We start from the raw sequence: 19,709 nt of genomic DNA on the forward strand, positions 1-19,709 counted from the left end.
AAAGTAATTTCAGGTTTTCTGATTTTCTTTTTCATGAGAGTTTCTGAGATTAGCTATCATGATGAAACCTAAAATGTTGACTCAAAAAGGGAAGTATTGTAGTTTTTACTTATTTAGATTTATTTGATAGTATTAGTTACTAATTACTTTACTGGTTAAGAATTTACATACAAAACAGACTTTTACAAGCTACAAAACGTACACCTAAATGCATCACTAACAATAATCTAGGAATATATAAATAGTAATATACACAAGCATAATGCTCACCAGAGCCATTTTTCTGCAGTATGAGTAGTTGTACTTTTGAGGCTTTAAGTACATTTTGCCAATCATACATACTTTTACTGAAGTTAAATTTTCTTATAACAGAGTATTTTAATATTGCAATTTTGTAAGTTACTTAAGGAAATAATTTGAATACTTCCACCACAGAAAAATGCTTAACATTTGGTAGTTGCAGATGCACAGAAGCAATGTGTTGCTAGTATAATTATAAATTGCATATAAAATGTCATAATTAAATAATAATTATTATAAGTGAGTGATTTGGGATTTTAGCCTACTTAGCATTGATAGAAATAATATATTTATCAATCAATAATAATGCATGTGTGAAATAATAATCTTATTCTTGTACTGATTTGTTTCTCCCGTCATCTGAGATCCGTTGCCTGCAGAGGGTAGGCGAGGTTTTCATGTCTGGTCACCTGTAAGCTCTTTCTTCCCTCTGTGGCTTACACGCATACACACACACACACACACACACACACACACCTCTTGCATCGGTTAATATGCATCACACCTTCCTTCCCTCCCGTATGAAACGGTCAGGGAATTAGCCGCCCAGTGCGCGCGCGTGTTAAGCCAGGGGTTCCGGGAGCGCGCGCGGATTGTCCACCATCTCAGCCCCTCGCCAGGCTATGCTCCTCGCGCGTCTTTGTCATCCATCTCCATAGCGAAGAACTGATCCTCCACGAGCACCGGTGAGTCCACTTCTTCACTCTTTTTTCCTCTGAAGTGTGGTGAAAAAGTGCGCAGTCTACCTTTAGCGCTTTGCTGTCTCATTCCTGCTCCCTCCTGCTGGCTTTGACTGCGTCTTTCTGCACTTTTGCGCTCATTTCTTTGAACAAGAGCTGCTTGTGTGAACGGTACTCCATAAACAAAGCTCGACCTGAACCACTGCTTTTATTATTTAAATCCCCCGGCGGCTACCGTGGCGCAGTGGCGCTTGGCAGGGTGCTGAGGCAGATTTTTCCATCCGGCCATCTGGGTGCGCACAACTGTTGCGCCCATGATCGTTTAATTTAACACATATTTGTCGAATAAGCAGCTCCTGACAACTGCCCGAGGATTAATTAGTCCAAATGGAGATAAATCAATTAGTTTGATGTAGTCTGTTGATGTTTTTGCTCTGTAAAAATGAAAGCTTACAGACAGGTGCACTGGTTGAAGTAAAAGTTTGCTGCAAGTCCATTTTGATTCATCACAGAATTTCAAACTGCAGTGTTTGTTGGTTTGAGTTGCATGCTTGCGGTTATGGCATTAGACAGGAGCAAGCAGCTGTTAAAATTAGCGATGTGTAATCTGCTGTATTTCAGGAGAGACAGTATTAGACCGCTCCCCTGGTGCCCTCTGCCCCGTTAATTGTAATGTGAGGGTGCGGCTGACCCTCTCGCCTCTGCTGTTGAGCTGTCAGCAAGCTTACAGGCCTTTAAGCCCCGCGCTGAGACGCACACTCGCGCGCTCCTCCTGTGCCTACTCCACAGTGAACGGGCAGGAAGGACATACAAATACACAAACATGATTTAGGCCCTAAAATAAATGCAAGATGAACTAATGTCTATGTAGGAAACTAAACGCAATCAAAGAAAATCTAATAAAATGAAACACAATGTGATCTATGTTGCCACAGACGGATGTTGTGATTTTTGCTCATGCTGGTAAACTGCTGTGTGTAAATGAGCAATTTTGGCAGAATTAAATGAAAACAAGTTTTGAAATGCAAACTTCAGCCCCTAATACAGTAAAATAGATGTTGTCTTTCCTTCCATATCAAAAGCACAATGCAGACTCTATTATTAACAGGCTTTCTGTGCACTTTAACCACCACTTTCTCTTTTCTCAATGAAAATGTTTCTGGTGAAACTAGCAGAAAACACTGGAAAAGTCAGCTGCTGGTTTGATTTTTTTCATTTTTCCTGTATTTAACCAGAAAAAAGTCTTGTTGAGATTAAACTTTTTTTTTTTTCAAGACAGACCTGGTCAAGAGGGCCGACAGATGATGCAGTTCCATTGCCAGCAGTTTAACACAATAGATTCAAATTTCATACCAAACCTCATTCATCAAAGTGCTATTTTTGAGATTCTTTAAAATTGATGCAGAAAATGTAGGATTCGTGTCTTCAGCTCATTCTATACACAGTTGCATTTGGCTGTGGAGAATGAGTAGCAAGCATTAGACAAAAAAAATTGCAAAGCATTGGTCTGTCACTGCAATTCTGGTAGATGTTTAATTAAAGTGTGCGCAAAGTGTGCATGCAAATTGATTAGCATGAGCAGTGTAAACATTCTTGGGAGCTGCAGGAATATCAGCCATCAAGGAAAATGTGTTGTGACTAATGATCCAAATGACTAAGGCAGTACACATGGAGCATGTGGCTGACAGCATTTGAGATAAACAAAGTCAGACTGCTTTATGTTTCTACCACAGTACCACATAGCACTTAGAGTATGTGATGCTGGTATAGATGTAATTTTAAAACACATCTATAAAACTGGGATGCAAGATAAATCTGAGCCATTAGAAGAGGGCTAAAAAGATCAGAAACACAAAATATATTCTGTTTCACAAAATGATGCAGCATTTTTTGTGTGTGAAATACTTAATGCTTTTGCCTCTTCAGGAAAAAAAACATTCAGATCAAACAGTCTGGAAAGGAAATATTCTTTGGTTGAACTGCTCACAATGTATGTCCACAATGAGACGATGGATCACAGGAAGCAGAAGTTTGTTTTAAGAGGGTCACAAGCCGAAACGTTTAACTCTCACTGTGTCCTGAAGGGTAAATCATTTACATTCAGTATTTTTTGACCTCCTGAACTCCGAGCAACATTCTCCATTTCCATCTCGGCTCAGTGTTTGCTAACACATGGTAAACTGGGATTATCATGGGGGTGTGTACTTACAGTATGTGTAAGGGGATTGACTGACGAAGCCCTCTCTATGTGCTGTGTGTATGCTGTTTGTTTGTGTATTTGTATGTCTCATGGTATGATCATGACATTGACTATGACCGTCCCTGCATGCAGTCCTCTCTCTTTCACCTGCTAGGACACAAAATGATGGAGGAGTCTGGATGGCACCGATGCTTAGAGAATAATACACGTGTCTAAAGAAAATTGAAAGAGTCATGTAGTAAATGTAGTTTTCACTTCTTCATTTAGGTGACTCAGTCCAAGATGTATGATTTCTAAGACTGACATCACTATATACTCTAATATTTTCTCTATTCAATCAGCTCATAACAGAGAGGCATTAGAAAAGACTTGCGTCACTCCACGTAAAATCTCTTTGAAATTGTATTAATTTTCCTCTATTTGTTATATGTGAAAAAAATTAATTTCTAATAGCATCAGCAATCAGTCACGCATGACAGACAACGCCAGTCTCAGCGATAGAGTCCTGGACAACAAAGATGAGACGACCACAAAATGTTACGGATGTGCTTCTGTCCACGTTTAAGAGCTTTTGCAAGGAAGCAGATTTCACACATTAAAAAAAAAAACTGCACACAGGTTCCAGTATTGTCGTCTGACCTGTAATTTCTGAGCTCGAGGAACAGTTGAGAGACCGAACCAGGTTTTTGGAAGATCAGCTGTGACATGTGGTGCACTGTTTCATATTTTATGTCTGTGGATTCCAGCCTGGGGGATGCACATGTGTTTTTAGTAGTGTGAGACTTAAGTACTCTGTGGTATCTTAACACTTCATTCTTTATCTCCAAAGAATGAACCCAGTGACCAAATTGCCCCAACAGATTGTAAACTGTGCCGCGTGGATTGCAATGTGAGCTTAATCTGAGCCTACAGCTTCATTTGGGTAAAAAAAAAAAGAGATGAGACAGCTTAACTTTGGCTCACAGTAGATCTGTCAGTCAAAAACAGCTACTACTGTGTGATTTTTCAAACAGGATAAAATCAGCCTAAACTTTATCCAAAATGTATATCACTGTCTTGACATATCTAAACAATTAATAACAGCCACAGGACAACATCAGCTCTTTAAAATGAAAGGAGACCTCTTCATTCAATGCAAAGCGTCTTTGTAAGGCAACAGAAATATTAACCTATGATAGTTCTGATGGCTCGTCAGATGTTGAAATATGGAGGCACAGAGTTTTTTCATTGTTATAACGGAATTTTTAATAAACATGTCAAAATTAGGATATCTTATGAGATAAAGGAAATAGAAAAATATATTTATTTGTATATTATTGCATATTTATGCAATGTGCAAAAATAATTATGCAAAATTACTTCATGTGGTAGTATATCTTTACTATAGCAAACACAAACACTTAATAAAAAGAACAGGGAATTCCCAAGTGGCATTAATGGGCTTCCATATTAACAAGAATGTTCTTGTTCAGTGTTTGATGCTCATTTTTTAGACTTTTCCTTGTGAATTATTGCATCATTTTAGGCCAATAAAATTGAGGACGGAAGCATCCAAACGTCTGAATACTGAACTCTTGTGTTTTTTCCGTGCTCCAACAGAGGGATGAAACGGAAAAGAACGTATGCCTGTCACCACAGAAATGAGTGAGTCGTCGTCCATTCACTCGGCGAAGCTTGTTTCCTTGGCCCGATCGCTATCTGGGCTCGGGCTTGATGCCGCCAACGGAGGCCCTGTCAACCCCCCTGACAGTGATGAGCCCCTTCCTCCGGTATGGTCTCCTCTGGATGCAGACATTCACATCCTGTAGCTTGATCATCCTGCGGCTGTCTGTCAGCCTAGGTTTTCTTCCCTGAGCTGACACACCTGGAGCTTTGCCTGATTGGCTGGCTCTTACACTATATTACTCCCTAAATTCCTTCATTAATGACCTGTGTGTACTTTTGTGTGTTCGTGCAGGAGTCCGGCATCGATCTAGGTCCTGGGCTTTTTTTCAGCGATGGCAAGAGAAAAGTGGACTACATACTTTGCTACAAATACAAAAAAAGGCGGGCATCCAAGGCACGCCTTTCCATTGCGTCCAATGGGAGTATACCAATACAGATACAGGGCCGATGGGACACAGAGGCAGAGTCTGGGGAGGCAGGTGCACCTGTGGGAGATGTGGAGGAGTCAAAGCTGTCTGAGGAGGAAAAGGCTCTAATGAGGGAGGAGTTCGAAGCGGGTCTGCTGGAAGCTGGATTGCAGATCGAGCGTGACAAAGAGGTGTGAATCTGCTTTAACGGTGCTTTCACCGTGATTATTTTTTCATCTGCTGTACACTCCAATATATGTTTATGGGTCAGAGCCGTCCTTAAGTGATGTGAACACAAATCCTGTGATTGGACGGCTGCCAAACAGGTTAAGACTCAGACTGTCCCTTGAAGCTGGAGGACATGCCTCCACTCTAATTAAAGGGAGAACTTGTTAAAATCAGCGGCATACCGGATTAATATTCTAATAACAGCCACAATGATAACGAGAAGCATGTTGCTTTTCTTTTGTTGTGTACTGTACAGCGCATGTAAGTGTGTGTGTTTGGGGGTTGTTTTTGCATTCTTTGTGTGCGCGTGTGTGTGTGCGTGCATGTGTGTGTCTATCTGTGTGTGTGTGTGTGTGTTTGCGTCTGTGTGTATGTGAGGCTTCTGTTAAATCAGCTGCTGTTTTGGTTGAGGATTAAGAGCGCTGACCGTAAGTGTGAAGCCAAAGGCCAGATTATATGGCCTTATTAGAGAGTGATCCACTACTCGGAAGTATGCGTGCTGGCACATGAACTGTATGGAGAGCGATTGATGGGCTTAATGTTGCCTGAATAGGTATCAATGTGTAATGTATCAGAGCGTGTATCTGCATCTGTCTGTCTGTGCTCAAATAGGATTAGGTTAACGTTTTGGGAACTGAACAGTGAGGGATCCATTGTACATTTAGCCCGGTGGTGGATAGAGGAATGAACTAGCTAGCTTTCCTCCTTGGTTATGCAATGTATGCTGCACAATAATCTTCCCCATAGTTGTAAAACTTAATCAAAATCCATCTCCTACTCCTTTACTTACATTTTCCTTCATTTTGACCTCAGTATTTTCATATTTTGTAGCTTGAAAGTAGTACAGAGTCTGTTGACTGTGAAGATTTTGTAATAGATTTAAGTGCTACCACCAGAAAATTTCTGGTAAAACAGAACATCAGAGGTGTAGCAGGTGTTGTTTGAACCCATTACAGTAATTGCATGGACAGCTTGTAATTCAGTAGTCCCGAAGAACGGTAATAGCTTATCACCTTTCACATGATCAAAAATTGGTAATTGGCTACATTATTAGGGCTTTCAGGTACCTACCCCGACAAGTAGTAATTGTCGGGACTCATTTCCTATAATTCTAAGGATTGGGAGCTTTTGGGCTTGAAATAATGGGATTTCCTCCAAAACAGCATCATTATAACACAAAGTAGCATACTTACAGGTTTTAAGAAGGCTCATCTGGCTGAGCAGGAGCAATTAAATGCACAGATAAAGAGAGCGAGGAAGGCAGTTACACAGTTAATCTATCCATTTGGGCACGCAGTAATAACTAGCTAAGTTTTCCAGTTGTGAACATCTACGTTACAGCAATATGCATATAGTGTTTTTTATGTTCAAAATGTCATGTAAATTTGTGTGCTGATGTGTGTGTTCATGTGCAGAGGTCAAACGGCATAGGGTTTATTCGACTGCACATCCCATGGCCAATACTCAGTCGAGAGGCGGAGCTTCAGAAGATCAAAGTGGCCGTGAAAAAGGTCGGCAGTTTGACTCAGTCATTACACACCCTGGTCTTTAATATCCTGGTTTTATGTAACATGTTTTTAACATTTTGCAGAAGATTAATTAGGGTTTTAAGATGAAGGGGTTGCATGTCAGATATGTGTAGTGTGGTAAAAACAGCACGGTGTGATTTCATCAAACTGTTGTCCACGTGTGTTTTCATTGAGCAGAAGTGTGAATTGCGGAAACGGATGGGCATCGCTGGGATATGGGATTCCATTGTGACCAAAGTCAACACGCCATTTCAGCCAGACGTCCCCGAGTTTGACATCCACAGAGACCCACAGACTCGCGTCCAAATCAAAACTCTGAAACACCCATTTATCAGAGACAAGCTCCACCTGTGAGTACCCGGACCGCCACGCACACACGTAGTGGACTAGTATGTAAATATTAGTCCTATCCTGGCTGGGGACATGTATGTCTTTTAGTTCAGTGTGGTTAGTGATTTAGATAACACCCTAATATCTAAACCTGCAGGCTGTGTGCTTTTATCATCTTCATCACAAGCTCTTTTTACTGTTTAAACTACTGAAATGTGAATTCTACAATCTGTGTGCTACTGGCAAGCTCCACAGTTACTTTCTAAGGTTGACTAAATATGTGTGACCCCACCACTCATTAATCCATAACTCTGCCGAATGTCTGCTTGTGCCTGCAGGTATGACATCAAGTCAACAGAAACCGTATTTGACACAGCAACACGCAGCAGAATAGTGAGTCCAGAAACAAATCTTCTAATTTTACATGATTAGGAATGTTTTTCTATCTGTTTTGCGTGTGTGTTTGTCTCATTTACCATTTGGACTCTATGCTATGTTTGTGTCTAGGTGGCTGAGATCATTTCCCGCACTACCTGCAGACATACTTGCCAAACCGCTGGTGAGGTCTCACTTTTACTGTGGTTTTTATTGTCACGTGCATGCTGTCAGTCAAATTTCATGCTGCCTGTGTCCGTATGCTCACAGTCACAAAACTGAACGTGTCCATGACACTGTGTTACACTTCCTCTTTGTGTCATAAGGCATCAACTCATTATTGGCTCGGGGTGTCTATGACTCTGCCTTCCCTCTGCATGATGTGAGTACAACAGAAATAGCAACTTCACTGGACAATTTGAAAGTATAGATGCTCAAAAATGATTCCTGCATGTATCATATCTGTATATGTATTTGTATGAAAGACATTTGAAAATGCATCTAGTAAAATGCATCTTGCTGCAGCTACTGTACATAAAGGACTTTTTAAAGGTATCATACAGGAAGGTTAGTCGATACATTTGCTGCATGTACATTTATGGAGAGAAATGGGGAAAAAGGAGAGAATCCAAACACTTTTTATTGAAAAGGGTTGTTCCAAACCCTACAATATTGATTCTGCAACATGTGGCTGACTGTGAGGCAGTGTATCTCATATAAAGAGCTGGTAACTTTTTTCTTTAGGGGTCGTTCACAAGAAGAGGAGGGAAAGATCAAAGAAATGACAGACAGGTGAGTTGAGAGGCCTCAAGTGTTTTCAAATGACCCTTCCACTACCATTAGTAGACTCACTGGAGAAGATATCAATCATTCTTCTTAAGATAGGAAGAGATAACACTATTAAAAGCCTGATTATTGTCCTGATGTGGCCATTACAACTGATGATGAGCTTGTACTGAACTCGCAAAATAGGACAGGTCACCATCATCAGTCAGTGCACATCATCTTGTGGTTTGGTCACAAATACATGAGACATGTTTAATTTTTTGACAGCCAGAAAGTGGAAGAATGGAAATCACGGAACCCATCAACTAGTATCTGATTTAGCCTCTGAGGGCAAAGACTAATGTCTCAGGGTTTTTCAGTTTCAGGCCATGTGTAGTCAGCAGATATCCATATATCAGGATGTCTGGGCCAGGACCTCCTATTCCCTGCACCAGTCATTGTTAACACTCTGATTAGCAACTTGAGACGCTTTCCAATGACATTTCAGCTAATCTCTTATGAATGCAGGTCAATTTAAAAAAGCCAATAAAAAGCTAAATCGTCACCTAAGGAAAGCTGACAGGTTCCAAGCTCGCATTTCCACCAATGCATCCCGCTTCTTTTGCTCCACGTGGACTGTTCACCTGCATGTACCTCTGTAGTCTGCTCCTTATCTTCTTGAAGCTACCGGCTTAACGCTGCATTAACGGCTGCTAGCATAACACACCTGAATATCTGACTGAGCTGCATGCAGTCAACTGGCATTGTGGGTGTAATGCAGGCACCATGTTTGACAAGGAAAAACAACAATACAGTAACTCTGGTCCATGTTATATCATATAAAATGTGATACTAAATTGGTGAAGCACTCTTTTGTATATTCAGTATATAAACAATCCAAAGCTATGTTGTTCTCTCGGGAAGCATTGCACAGGCACCACATGTTTTTATTCTGTATATATTTAATCATTAACCATTATTAAAATGTGTTTTGCTCTTGGATGTCCTGCAGCTCCTTCATGAAGAATGGGCTAACTATGGAGTCATGCATAAATACCAGCCTGTGGACCTGATCAGGTACAGAGCAGTCAGAGTAAACACAAATGAAAGTCTCTGTGTAGCTGTATCTTTACACTGGACTGTTCATTACAGCCACTAGTGAAGTTCTGAACTGAAAAAAATATACTGAAGATTTTGCTGTCCACTGATTGATTGATGGGTTATTTAAATCAAAAGTATGCACTCGTGCAACTGCTTCATATTAGATTAATAATTTCTTGCATATGAAGAGATTTTGGTTTGAAGATGGTTAGAAATGAAAGGATCTATACTCTGAGGAGCATGAAAGTGGTCAGCAAATTTTAGTGTATTCTGCCTGTTACATTTTGAAATTTCCTACATAAAAGTGGAGCATTTGACCTGAAAGTGATACAAGAAGAAAGGTGAAGGGGTTTGCAAAAACATAAGGATTTATTCTCTGAGAACTATGAATTCCTACAGCAAACTAAGAAGTAATTTGGCAAGACCTTATCATGGGCTAAAGTGTAGTTTAAGGCAAAGCTCTGAGATGATGGTGGCACTGGACAGTAAGCTATTGTTTACTCTGGACCAGAGACAGACCAGCCAATCAACTGACTGTCTGACAATGCAAAAATCTTTAAACTTGCAAATCCACACAGCTCGTTGATAAATTGCCTTTATTCTAACAGGAAGTACTTTGGAGAGCAGATTGGGTTGTATTTTGCCTGGCTGGGTGTTTATACTCAGCTCCTCATCCCTCCCTCTGTACTGGGCATCATTGTCTTCCTGTACGGCATATTCACCGTGGATGCCAATGTGCCAAGGTAAGCAGATGCAAACTCTTCAGAGGTAAGCATGCTTCTCAAAAGCACATCACATAATCACCATGCATGCGTTTACGTTGTTTTCCGTGTGTGTCTTTCAGCCAGGAGACGTGTGATGACAACCTGAACATCACCATGTGTCCACTGTGTGATGGAGTGTGCGACTACTGGCGTCTGAGTACGGTGTGCTCACTGGCCCGAGCATCGTATCTGTTCGACAATGGAGCCACTGTCCTGTTCGCTATTTTCATGTCTCTGTGGGGTAACTACACATTCAGTCACACTTCCCTGATCATGCACAGTGCAGGACAGCAGGCATATTACAGTGTGACAGTTGGTTTGATTGAATTGTTATTTACTTAACCAGGATATAGACATGAATATAGGCAACTTGCTCTTATTTGAGCAGAAACGAGTTCCTGCTCTTCAGTAAAGATGCATGGGTGGAGTCAGGTGACTTGATTGGAGTGACTGATATCAATATCAAACTGCTACCTGCCATGTAAAGCTGCTGAACACTAAACACCTCAACATGATTGCACACTAGAAGACTTTGTTGTACATATTCGCTCTGTGTGTCCTCTTTCAGCTGCCTGTTTCCTTGAGCACTGGAAAAGGCGACAGATGTGTCTGAAACATGCCTGGGACCTGACCAGCTTGGAGGATGAGGAGGTACAGAAATAGAATCAAGAATACTGTATGTGCACGAACTGTGCAATAAACACATAATTTTAAAATGGACCCAGTCAGAGCCGTATGAGTTTGAATCCATGTGTTTATCGCCCTCCCTCTCTGTTTTCATAACTCCCATGTGTTAAAGTGCCTGGTCAGTCAGGGTGTGTTAACCTCACAGCCCAGGTCAACCATGACGGCAGAGATCTGTTGTTGTTCGCTGTGTAGATTATCATTAGCGCAGCCTTGAACACGCACACACATGCTGTATGCATACACTTGTGGTCAGTTGTATACATGAATTAACATTACCCTTTGCCCTGTAAAGGGCTGTAATGGGATTTGCCGGGTCCTAATGCGTTGCATTTGCTGTATAAAGATGACGCAGCGGGGTCGCAACATTAACACTCTCTCTCTCTCTGTCACTTTCTGTGTCTCTCTGTCATTTACTTCTGTCTGTGCTGCCTGAAGGAGCGAGTCCAGGTGAGTCCAACGTTTTGCCCCCATTAAATGCTCCCACATTATCTACATTTGTCTCTTCACGTTGTATTTGAGAAGCACATCCTGAGCTTTCCCTGAGAAGACCGTGTTCCTGTGCTGAATAGTGTCTTCTAACAAAGAAACAGTAAACAACAACTTTTCGTGTGCTTGGACAGAAAATGCAATCAAAATTAGATCTCTTTGAAAATGCCCATATTTTTGAGTTAATCTCCAAGCCACATCATGCTGTGCTTCCACTGTAGGCTATGACCCCAGATATGAGGTCACTGAACCTTTGTTGCGAGGACTGAAGACTACAAACAGTGGTGGAAGTAGTAAAAATAGCAACAGAAACAAAATTACAAGTAAAAGGCTTGCATTCAAAATCTCACTGAGCCAGCAGTACAAAAGTATTTGTGGCAAAATGTATTTAAAGAATCAAAGTAAAAGTACTTGTTAGGCAGCAGAATGACCCCTGATTATTATATATGCGTTACAGTGTAAGCAGCATTTTTTAAAATAATTTTAACTTTTTCACTGTTGGTGAAAATCCATATATGTATTCTTATTCTGAGAATTATATGTATATATATATGTAGTTACTTATCTATAATTGATCTACAACACGTCACATTTTATGAACTGAGCAGATGTTTTTTGTATAAAACTTTAGCCTTCAATGTAACTAGTAGCCGAATTTATAATCTTACTGCAATAAAAGTGAAGTACAAGTACCTCAGTGACAACATCCATCAAACATGGAAGAGAATGATCGGTGTGGTGTGTGCATATGTAGCTTTAGCTTCATTTGGGATAGTCATTTCTGTGCAACTGGTGACTGAAGCCACGGTGCTGTAAAGGTGTAAACAGCTAGTGACTCCTTACTTTGTGCTGTTGTCCTATGTGTTTTAACATGTGCATGTGTGTGCTGCAGGAGGAGATGAGGCCTGAGTATGAAGAGGCTCTACAGGAGAAAAAAGCTAAGATGAAAGCACAGTCTAAGAAGACGGTATTGTACCTGAGTGTGTGTGTGTGTGTGTGTGTGTGTGTGTGCCTCACATCCAATTTTATTGACTCGTAGCAGAAGCTGCACACAAAGTTAAACGTCTTCTCACTGTGTTTTCACTCTGTTGCAGTTGACTCAAGCTGGCGATGGTGTTGACGGAGAAACAGACCGGATGCTGGCCTCCCAGGTAACGCTGCGCTGCTCTGTGTGATAGGTCATTTTGCAGACTGAGACGCTCGGGGGCGGGGCCCGTTACGCTGAGGTGATTTAAATTTGCTTCATCGCGAATGCTAACGCGGACCTCGCTACTTCCATTACACTGCACTCAGTGAAGGCAGACAACCGTATAGAAGCAAACGCTGCAGCCTGTTTTTCTTCTGCAACAACACCATTATAGACTAACTCTGTCTGTATGAGTTTATGCCAGTGAATAAAGAAGAACCCCCCCTTCACCCGCAGCGGGTGGTTGAGTCCAAAGCTGCTTACCTGCCTGAGATTAGCTCAGATTACTGATGGACAGAGAAAAAGGAGGAGGGAGAGGAAGAAGGGGAGGGGATTTCTGTCCTTTCAGATGGCAAACATGCACCTGCCAGACAGAAAACATGATGTGTGCAGAACGTGTGCGCAGCGTTCACAGACTGTTGCGTGCGTTAACACATATACGAGTGTGTGTGAGTGTTTCTGTCTGTTTCTCAAATAATCTACATGTTTTTCCTGACAGCGAGAGCCAGAATCCCTGGACATTGAGGATCACCTGTCAGGTTATCTCATCAATGTCTCCACCTTGCTACTACTGGTACTGCATACACTCTATACTCTGTTTAAGCATCACAGAACAATGTTCATGTTTTATGAAGACATCAGGCATTAAACAAAATGTAGTTTTTCCTTTCTGTCTTCATGATGTTTGTCAATTTATTTACATAAACTGTATAAATACATATATTTTACTCATTGGCTCCTATATTATATCCATTAATTTATAAACATTAGTGACCCTGGAAAATAACTGAAATACAAAACAGTGATGATGCTAAAAAATATATGAAAACAGATATTTACATGTACCAAATGTTAACAGCACTCTCAGTCATCAAAGCAAAATATTCTAGTCATTTAACTTTGTAATGTCTTTCTGTCAGGTCTTCGTAACCTTCTCGGCGGTGTTTGGGGTGGCGGTTTATCGCATCTGCATGTTAAGTGTGTGGTCCATGAACCCTGATCCTGAGGCCAAGGCCAGCGTGAGGATGACCGTGACAACCACCGGCATCATCCTGAACATGCTGGTCGTCCTGGTGCTGGAGGAGGTCTACGGAGCCATCGCTGTCTGGCTGACTGAACTGGGTATTGTATCGAACGCTGTTACAAAGTAAAGCATTAAACAGGGACTTTATGACTCAGAATGACTACAGTATTGCTGTATTTTAAGTCTGCTGGTCTAAAAAGAATAAGAAATTGCAGAAAGTCTTTAACGTACATAACTTTGCTGTTGTCCATTCTATCTTTCAAGAAACTTGTAGTTTATATTTGTGTCACAGACATTGCCTTTTCAAGAAAAACTCTTTTGCTATTGTTCTTGAGCTTTCATAGATACAGACTGTATGATGGCAAACTCACTATACCGAGTCTTGATCTGGCTGAGTACTGAGCTCAACACGGATTATTTCATAGCAGTGTTACTTATTTCAGGAAGTTTGGATGAAAGTCATTCATTGTGATTCAAACATACATTATGAGCAAGTCGTCTAACAGCTGTTCTCTCTTTTCCAATAGAACTCCCTAAGACAAAGGAAGAGTTTGAAGAGCGGCTGATCTTCAAGTCTTTCTTTCTCAAATCCATGAACGCCTTTGCACCTATTTTCTATGTGGCCTTCTTCAAGGGCAGGTGTGTGGGGTGTCTCTTGTAAAATTGCTAGCTTCTCGCCAGCAATCATCTTTGTTCCGCATCATGTGACTGTGTCCTCCCTTCATACAGGTTTTCTGGGCGGCCAGGCGATTATGTTTACGTGTTTGGAGACTATCGCATGGAGGAGGTATAGGTTCAGTTACACACATTAGTGGCCACTGTTTATGTGTTTGTTTATGTGAATGTGCATCTGTGTCTTGAGTAAATGTGTGTTTTTTTTCTCCACAGTGCGCTCCACCAGGCTGCCTCATCGAGCTGTGCATTCAGCTCAGCATGATCATGCTTGGAAAGCAGCTCATCCAAAACAATGTGTTTGAGGTTCTCATACCGTATGTAGATATATTTTTTACTTCTATACACACACACATATTTGTCACAAAACTGCCCCATTTGCCAAATTCCCAGTCTATGCTATCTTTGCTCTGACTCCATGTGCCGTGTTTTTTGCAGTAAGCTGAAAAAGATGTACAGAACAATACAGGAAGAAAAAGGAAAGAAGAGAGCAGCAGAAAATAATGAGGAGAATGAAGAGGAGAAGAGACCAAAGCAACAATTTGACAAAGATTTCACCCTCGAGCCCTTTGAGGGCGTGAGTCCAGAGTACATGGAAATGAGTGAGTCTATCCCCTTTTATTCACTGAGTCACACACTGCTGCAATAACACATGGTATTTTTTTTAACCATGTGTGCATGCGTGTACTAATATTTGCAGTAATCCAGTACGGCTTCGTGTCTCTGTTCGTGGCCTCCTTCCCGCTGGCGCCAGCATTCGCTCTGCTTAACAACGTCATTGAGATTCGCCTTGATGCTGCAAAATTTGTCACCGAGATCCGACGGCCTGACGCTGTGAGGTGTAAAGACATAGGTACAGATGACACGTGAGAGCATGTCCACTGCGTCAGTCTCTGTGTGAATGTGAAATAAGCTATCCTGGAACTTTTAATCACTCACTTTTCCGTTACTCCACTCTGCCCTTCCACTTTTTGTCTCTTTGTCTCCATGTTTGTCTGTCTGTCGCTCTCCTTTACACACACACACACACACATGGATGGACACACTTCCCTTTCCCTCTTTGTCTCTTTCCATGCACGTGCTATCTCCAGGGATTTGGCACAACATTCTCTGTGGAATCAGCAAGTTCTCTGTCATTACCAATGTAAGTGTGTGAGTGTGTGTGTCTACTGTGCACACAACCTTTGACCTCAGGCAGAGAGTGTCTTACTTAAGTGATGTGCACAAAAATGTACTTAAAGTCATCTCTGTGAGTTTGATGTTACATCAAGTCTTTGGAATGAAGGTTTCATGTTGTCATTTTCATTGCAGCAGTTAGTTTTAAAGGGCTAGTGGACCTTCATCATGCTTTAAAGCTCTGGAGTTTTAGTGTGAACACACAAAATTACGTTTACATTCAGTGCTTCACACCATGGTGTGTAACGCCAAGGTCTGACAAACGTGTTGAAGGCATGTCCGACCTCCTGAAGCTTTTGCAAAGCACTTTTTAAAAGAATTTGCATGGATTCATTTAAATTCATCTTCTTCTTTGCCTTTGTTGGTGCATTGCTGAATTTCTTTGCGTATTACCACCACCAACTGTCAGTCAGTGGAATAGTAGACAACTGGTGGCAGGAATCTATGTATAGTGTCGTGAAACAGGGACTACTCTGGAAAACGTTGCTCAATAGCACTACTAGTGGTCAAAAATCTTGCAGGGTATCTTTAAGTCTGGGGCTCCGTTCCAAATCACACACCTTTTCTGTTTACTATTAGTATGTACTGCAGCTGCCCTTACAAAGTATGTACTGTTGCATGCATTCAATTGGCACCTTGAACTTAGACCCTGTAAAACAGGACCAGATGCAGTAGAACATTCTCCCATTTTTGGCATTAATCTTTTCATGGCACGTTATAATTGTATACATTAAATTGTATGGTTGTACTGGAACGCATCATAGGTCCGAGTCTGCCTCAGTGATTCTGGGTACAGCGTTGCCAGACTAAGATAGTGAGCTGTTTCCTGTTGTGTAAAACCAGTGAAATTAGTGGTAAAGACCATTACAGAGAGCTATTTTGAAGAGCAACAACAACTTCAACATCAAGTAGCAAAAATTAGTACTTGATGATGTATTGCAATGTTGACATTTACACTTCTGTTTTGTCTTCTCAGGCATTTGTCATCTCCTTCACGTCGGAGTTTGTTCCACGAATGGTTTACCAGTACATGTACAGTGTAAATGGCACCATGAATGGCTACACAGAGCACTCACTGTCCTACTTTAATGTCAGCAACTTCCCATCGGGCACTGCGCCCACCACCACTCTCATCACCGGAGTCACCATGTGCAGGTCAGATTGACTCTCTTAACCTTGACCCTCCTGGATTTCCCTTTAAATCCTTGAGCCCCACAGCTTAACCCTTACTAGAGTTTTGAGAAACTGTGAAATCTGGCATTTATAGCAGGGATTTTACTAATGCAAATCTTTCTGAGAATTAGCAGATTTTTTTCTGGTTGTAAACCATGCTCATTCATGTTGCTCCAGATTCCTCCTTGCTAATTCTCATGTTGTCTGTGTTTTCCAGGTATAAGGACTACAGAGACCCACCGTGGGACCCAGATGCCTACACCTTCTCTAAACAGTACTGGTCCATCCTGGCTGCAAAATTGGCCTTTGTAATATTCTTCCAGGTATTAAAATGATATTATGTTAAGTTATGACTATGTTATGTCAGGTCAGTGTAAAAAGTAGTGTTTGATCTCTAAGTCTTTCTTTCTGTAATATACGAACACTGTTGTGCCAATTAGAGATGTGGCTTTCTTTGATTGCAGGTGTGCACAGTTATTTTTGCACCCATATGTCTCAGTCAACAAACCACATAGCAAAGGCATATCTTCGTATCATTCTTCACCATTGTCTTTCTTCACAGCTGGCACATTAATGTCATATTATAGATAAGTAGGGATGCAAACAATCATTTCCTTGTCTTTTTCCCTGCAGAACCTCGCCATGTTCCTCAGCATGTTGGTCGCCTGGATGATCCCGGACGTTCCACGATCTCTGCGCGAACAGCTGAAGAAAGAAAACATGATGCTGATGGAGTTTCTGCTGAACCAAGACCAAGAAGCACGTGTCAAATCTCACTCACCAGCACGCTCCATGCCCTGCTTCCCCGCCAACATAGACATTGTGGTGGAGGCACCACTGGAGGAACACGAGGAGCAGCAGGTGGAGGAGGGGGAAGCAGAAGGGGTAGAGATCAATCTGGATGAAGCCAGAGGGACCAGTGACAGTGATCCGGAGGTCGGGAGGCCATTTGAAGAAATTAAAGGAAATGCACAGGAAGAGCAAGGAGATGATGTAGACAGGGGTGGAGAGGTAGATGGAGGAGAAAGGGAAAAAGATGAAGAAGTGAATGAAGAAGATGGAAAGGGGGATAATGAGCAAGAGGGAGGAGAAGAGAAAGAGGAAGGAGCACAAAGAGAGGAAGAAGAAAGTGAGCAAGTGGAGGCAGATGAAATTTGTACTGTGGATCTGGACTCCTTCATGAGCGAGCTGGGCCTGTTAGGTGAGAAAAGAAAACTTAATGTCCGCTTTCTATTTAGTGAAGCATTTGTCTCTTGTGATTAATTTTTTTGTCTCTTGTCATGCAGATGAAGAACCGTCAACGGGCACAGCTACAGCGACAGAGCTGCCCCGCTCAGGCTCCAAACAGGAATATCAATCAGACCAGGAGCCTCCGTCACTTCCATCATCAAAAAGAGGCTCATCTCAGAGTCTGAAGAGCTCCAGGGCAGACATTACATCATCAGATACTGACACTAGGCTCTTCTCCCTAATTGCTCCTCCTCCCAAGGAGCCAGGCTTAAGGGCAAAAGCCCGTTGCTCCACCCTGCCTTCCCGCCACAGAGGGGCTGAGGCTTGTTACAGCCTGCCGCGGCCCAGCCACTCCACCAGCCTCACGAGGTTCCAGCAGACGGCCACGCTTACTCCCCTGGCTCCTCTGGGCTCTTCATTATCAGCCTCATCCAACCCATTCTCTCCGCCACGCACGCCGGCATCGCCGTCATCTCCGCATCCCGCACAGTCCCCATCAGCCCAACAGGCCAAAGCCCCCGGTGAACTATTTGTGCTGAAAGGCCCTCCGCCTCAACAGCCTCGCTCCAGGGGCAAAGCCCGGTGCTCCACCCTGCCTCCACGACAGAGAGCCCCCGGCCCTGAGGAGCCCTCCACCAAGCCTAGCCATTCCACCAGCTTTACAAAGCTGGGGGGCCGCATTCCCCCATCCCCCAGTGAACTGAAGCGTAACACACCAGTATGAGGAGAGCTGGAAGGCAAGGGAAAGGGACAGAGGGTGGCAGAGGGAGGAGGAGGACTATCCAGATTAGCCTCTCCTGTCTGGGCCTGGAGCCTCACCCCTCCGTCTGTCCTTCCTATCCGCATACATAATACCTGGGGTCTAAAGAGAGACCATACAGATCAACAGAATTTCCTTTTTATCCTCTTAATCTTCACAGAGATGTTTATACTACCCAGTGGGTTAAGGCTGAACTAGACAAGGGGAGTGCTGGACAATCCAGAGAGTGACTGCTCTGAAACCCTCCCTGCATGGCCAAGGAAAATATCACTGGACTGAACTCTTTCTATTCCTTTTTTGTTTGTTTGTTTTTTGGAATTTTTTGTTGTTGTTCTTGGTTTGTTTTCACCCATGGACACAGCTCTGTAGCCACTGCCACTCTGTTATTTTCAGTCCCACACATGCAGCAGTGCTGCCTTGTAGAGGAAGATGGAAATATATACAGCACAGCTAGTATCAACAGTTATGCTTGTAGATCTAGTGTTTGTTTTTAGAGGTTTTGATATATAAAAATGTAAAAATATAATAAAAGAAGGACATATTTTTGATTTCTGTTTTTCCTTCTCTGGGTTGTGGGTTGTTTCATGATGAGTTTCAGTCTTTTACCTTTGGCACAAGGGCTTTGATTAGAGAGAAAATATATATTTATTGCAGTTTATATTGTATATATTAAGAAATCACCCATAATTCAGTGTAAATAAAAAGTGACAAATAACACCACATATCCAGACATATGCAGGCTGAACAAATATAAAAACTAACTAATAGATACTAACAACTAAACAACATTCGCAACATGTCAGTAGTAAATCCTCATTGGGAGATGGAGACAGTATTGACACTGATAGGCCTATTGTGTTGTCTCTGCTGCCCCCCTCTGGTGTACGGTGAAAAACCAAGAGGTTTTTCCATGTCCTGTATTTTAATATGGGTGCTCAGGAATGTGCTGCTTTGTTTTTGTATCCCCCTGA

At 42.1% G+C, this 19,709-nt stretch overlaps 1 protein-coding gene across 1 annotated transcript; it reads left to right on the top strand.

The window, feature by feature from the left end:
* Positions 1-72: 72 nt before the first annotated feature.
* LOC121607444 (anoctamin-1) lies at positions 73-19,286 on the top strand. The gene is made up of 27 exons (XM_041938238.1): positions 73-4,949; positions 5,138-5,443; positions 6,896-6,991; positions 7,187-7,359; positions 7,678-7,732; positions 7,847-7,898; positions 8,041-8,096; positions 8,459-8,506; positions 9,492-9,556; positions 10,189-10,323; positions 10,425-10,585; positions 10,913-10,995; positions 11,467-11,478; positions 12,410-12,484; positions 12,612-12,668; positions 13,203-13,277; positions 13,624-13,825; positions 14,255-14,366; positions 14,457-14,514; positions 14,616-14,716; positions 14,838-15,001; positions 15,100-15,252; positions 15,491-15,543; positions 16,552-16,730; positions 16,966-17,071; positions 17,382-17,949; positions 18,035-19,286. The coding sequence occupies exons 1-27, from the start codon at positions 4,803-4,805 to the stop codon at positions 18,700-18,702; spliced, it is 3,960 nt and encodes a 1,319-aa protein (XP_041794172.1). The 5' UTR covers positions 73-4,802; the 3' UTR covers positions 18,703-19,286.
* The last annotated feature ends 423 nt before the right edge of the window (positions 19,287-19,709 follow it).

The sequence above is a fragment of the Chelmon rostratus genome, chromosome 6 (assembly GCF_017976325.1).
Source record: "Chelmon rostratus isolate fCheRos1 chromosome 6, fCheRos1.pri, whole genome shotgun sequence".
Taxonomy (NCBI): domain Eukaryota; kingdom Metazoa; phylum Chordata; class Actinopteri; order Chaetodontiformes; family Chaetodontidae; genus Chelmon; species Chelmon rostratus.

Bases quoted from the DNA above. Each gene is read 5' to 3' on its own strand.
- LOC121607444 (XM_041938238.1), top strand. From the start codon at position 4,803: ATGCCTGTCACCACAGAAATGAGTGAGTCGTCGTCCATTCACTCGGCG. The intron at 7,360-7,677 runs GTGAGTACCCGG...TTGTGCCTGCAG, and splicing joins ATCAGAGACAAGCTCCACCT to GTATGACATCAAGTCAACAG. The intron at 13,278-13,623 runs GTACTGCATACA...TCTTTCTGTCAG, and splicing joins TCTCCACCTTGCTACTACTG to GTCTTCGTAACCTTCTCGGC.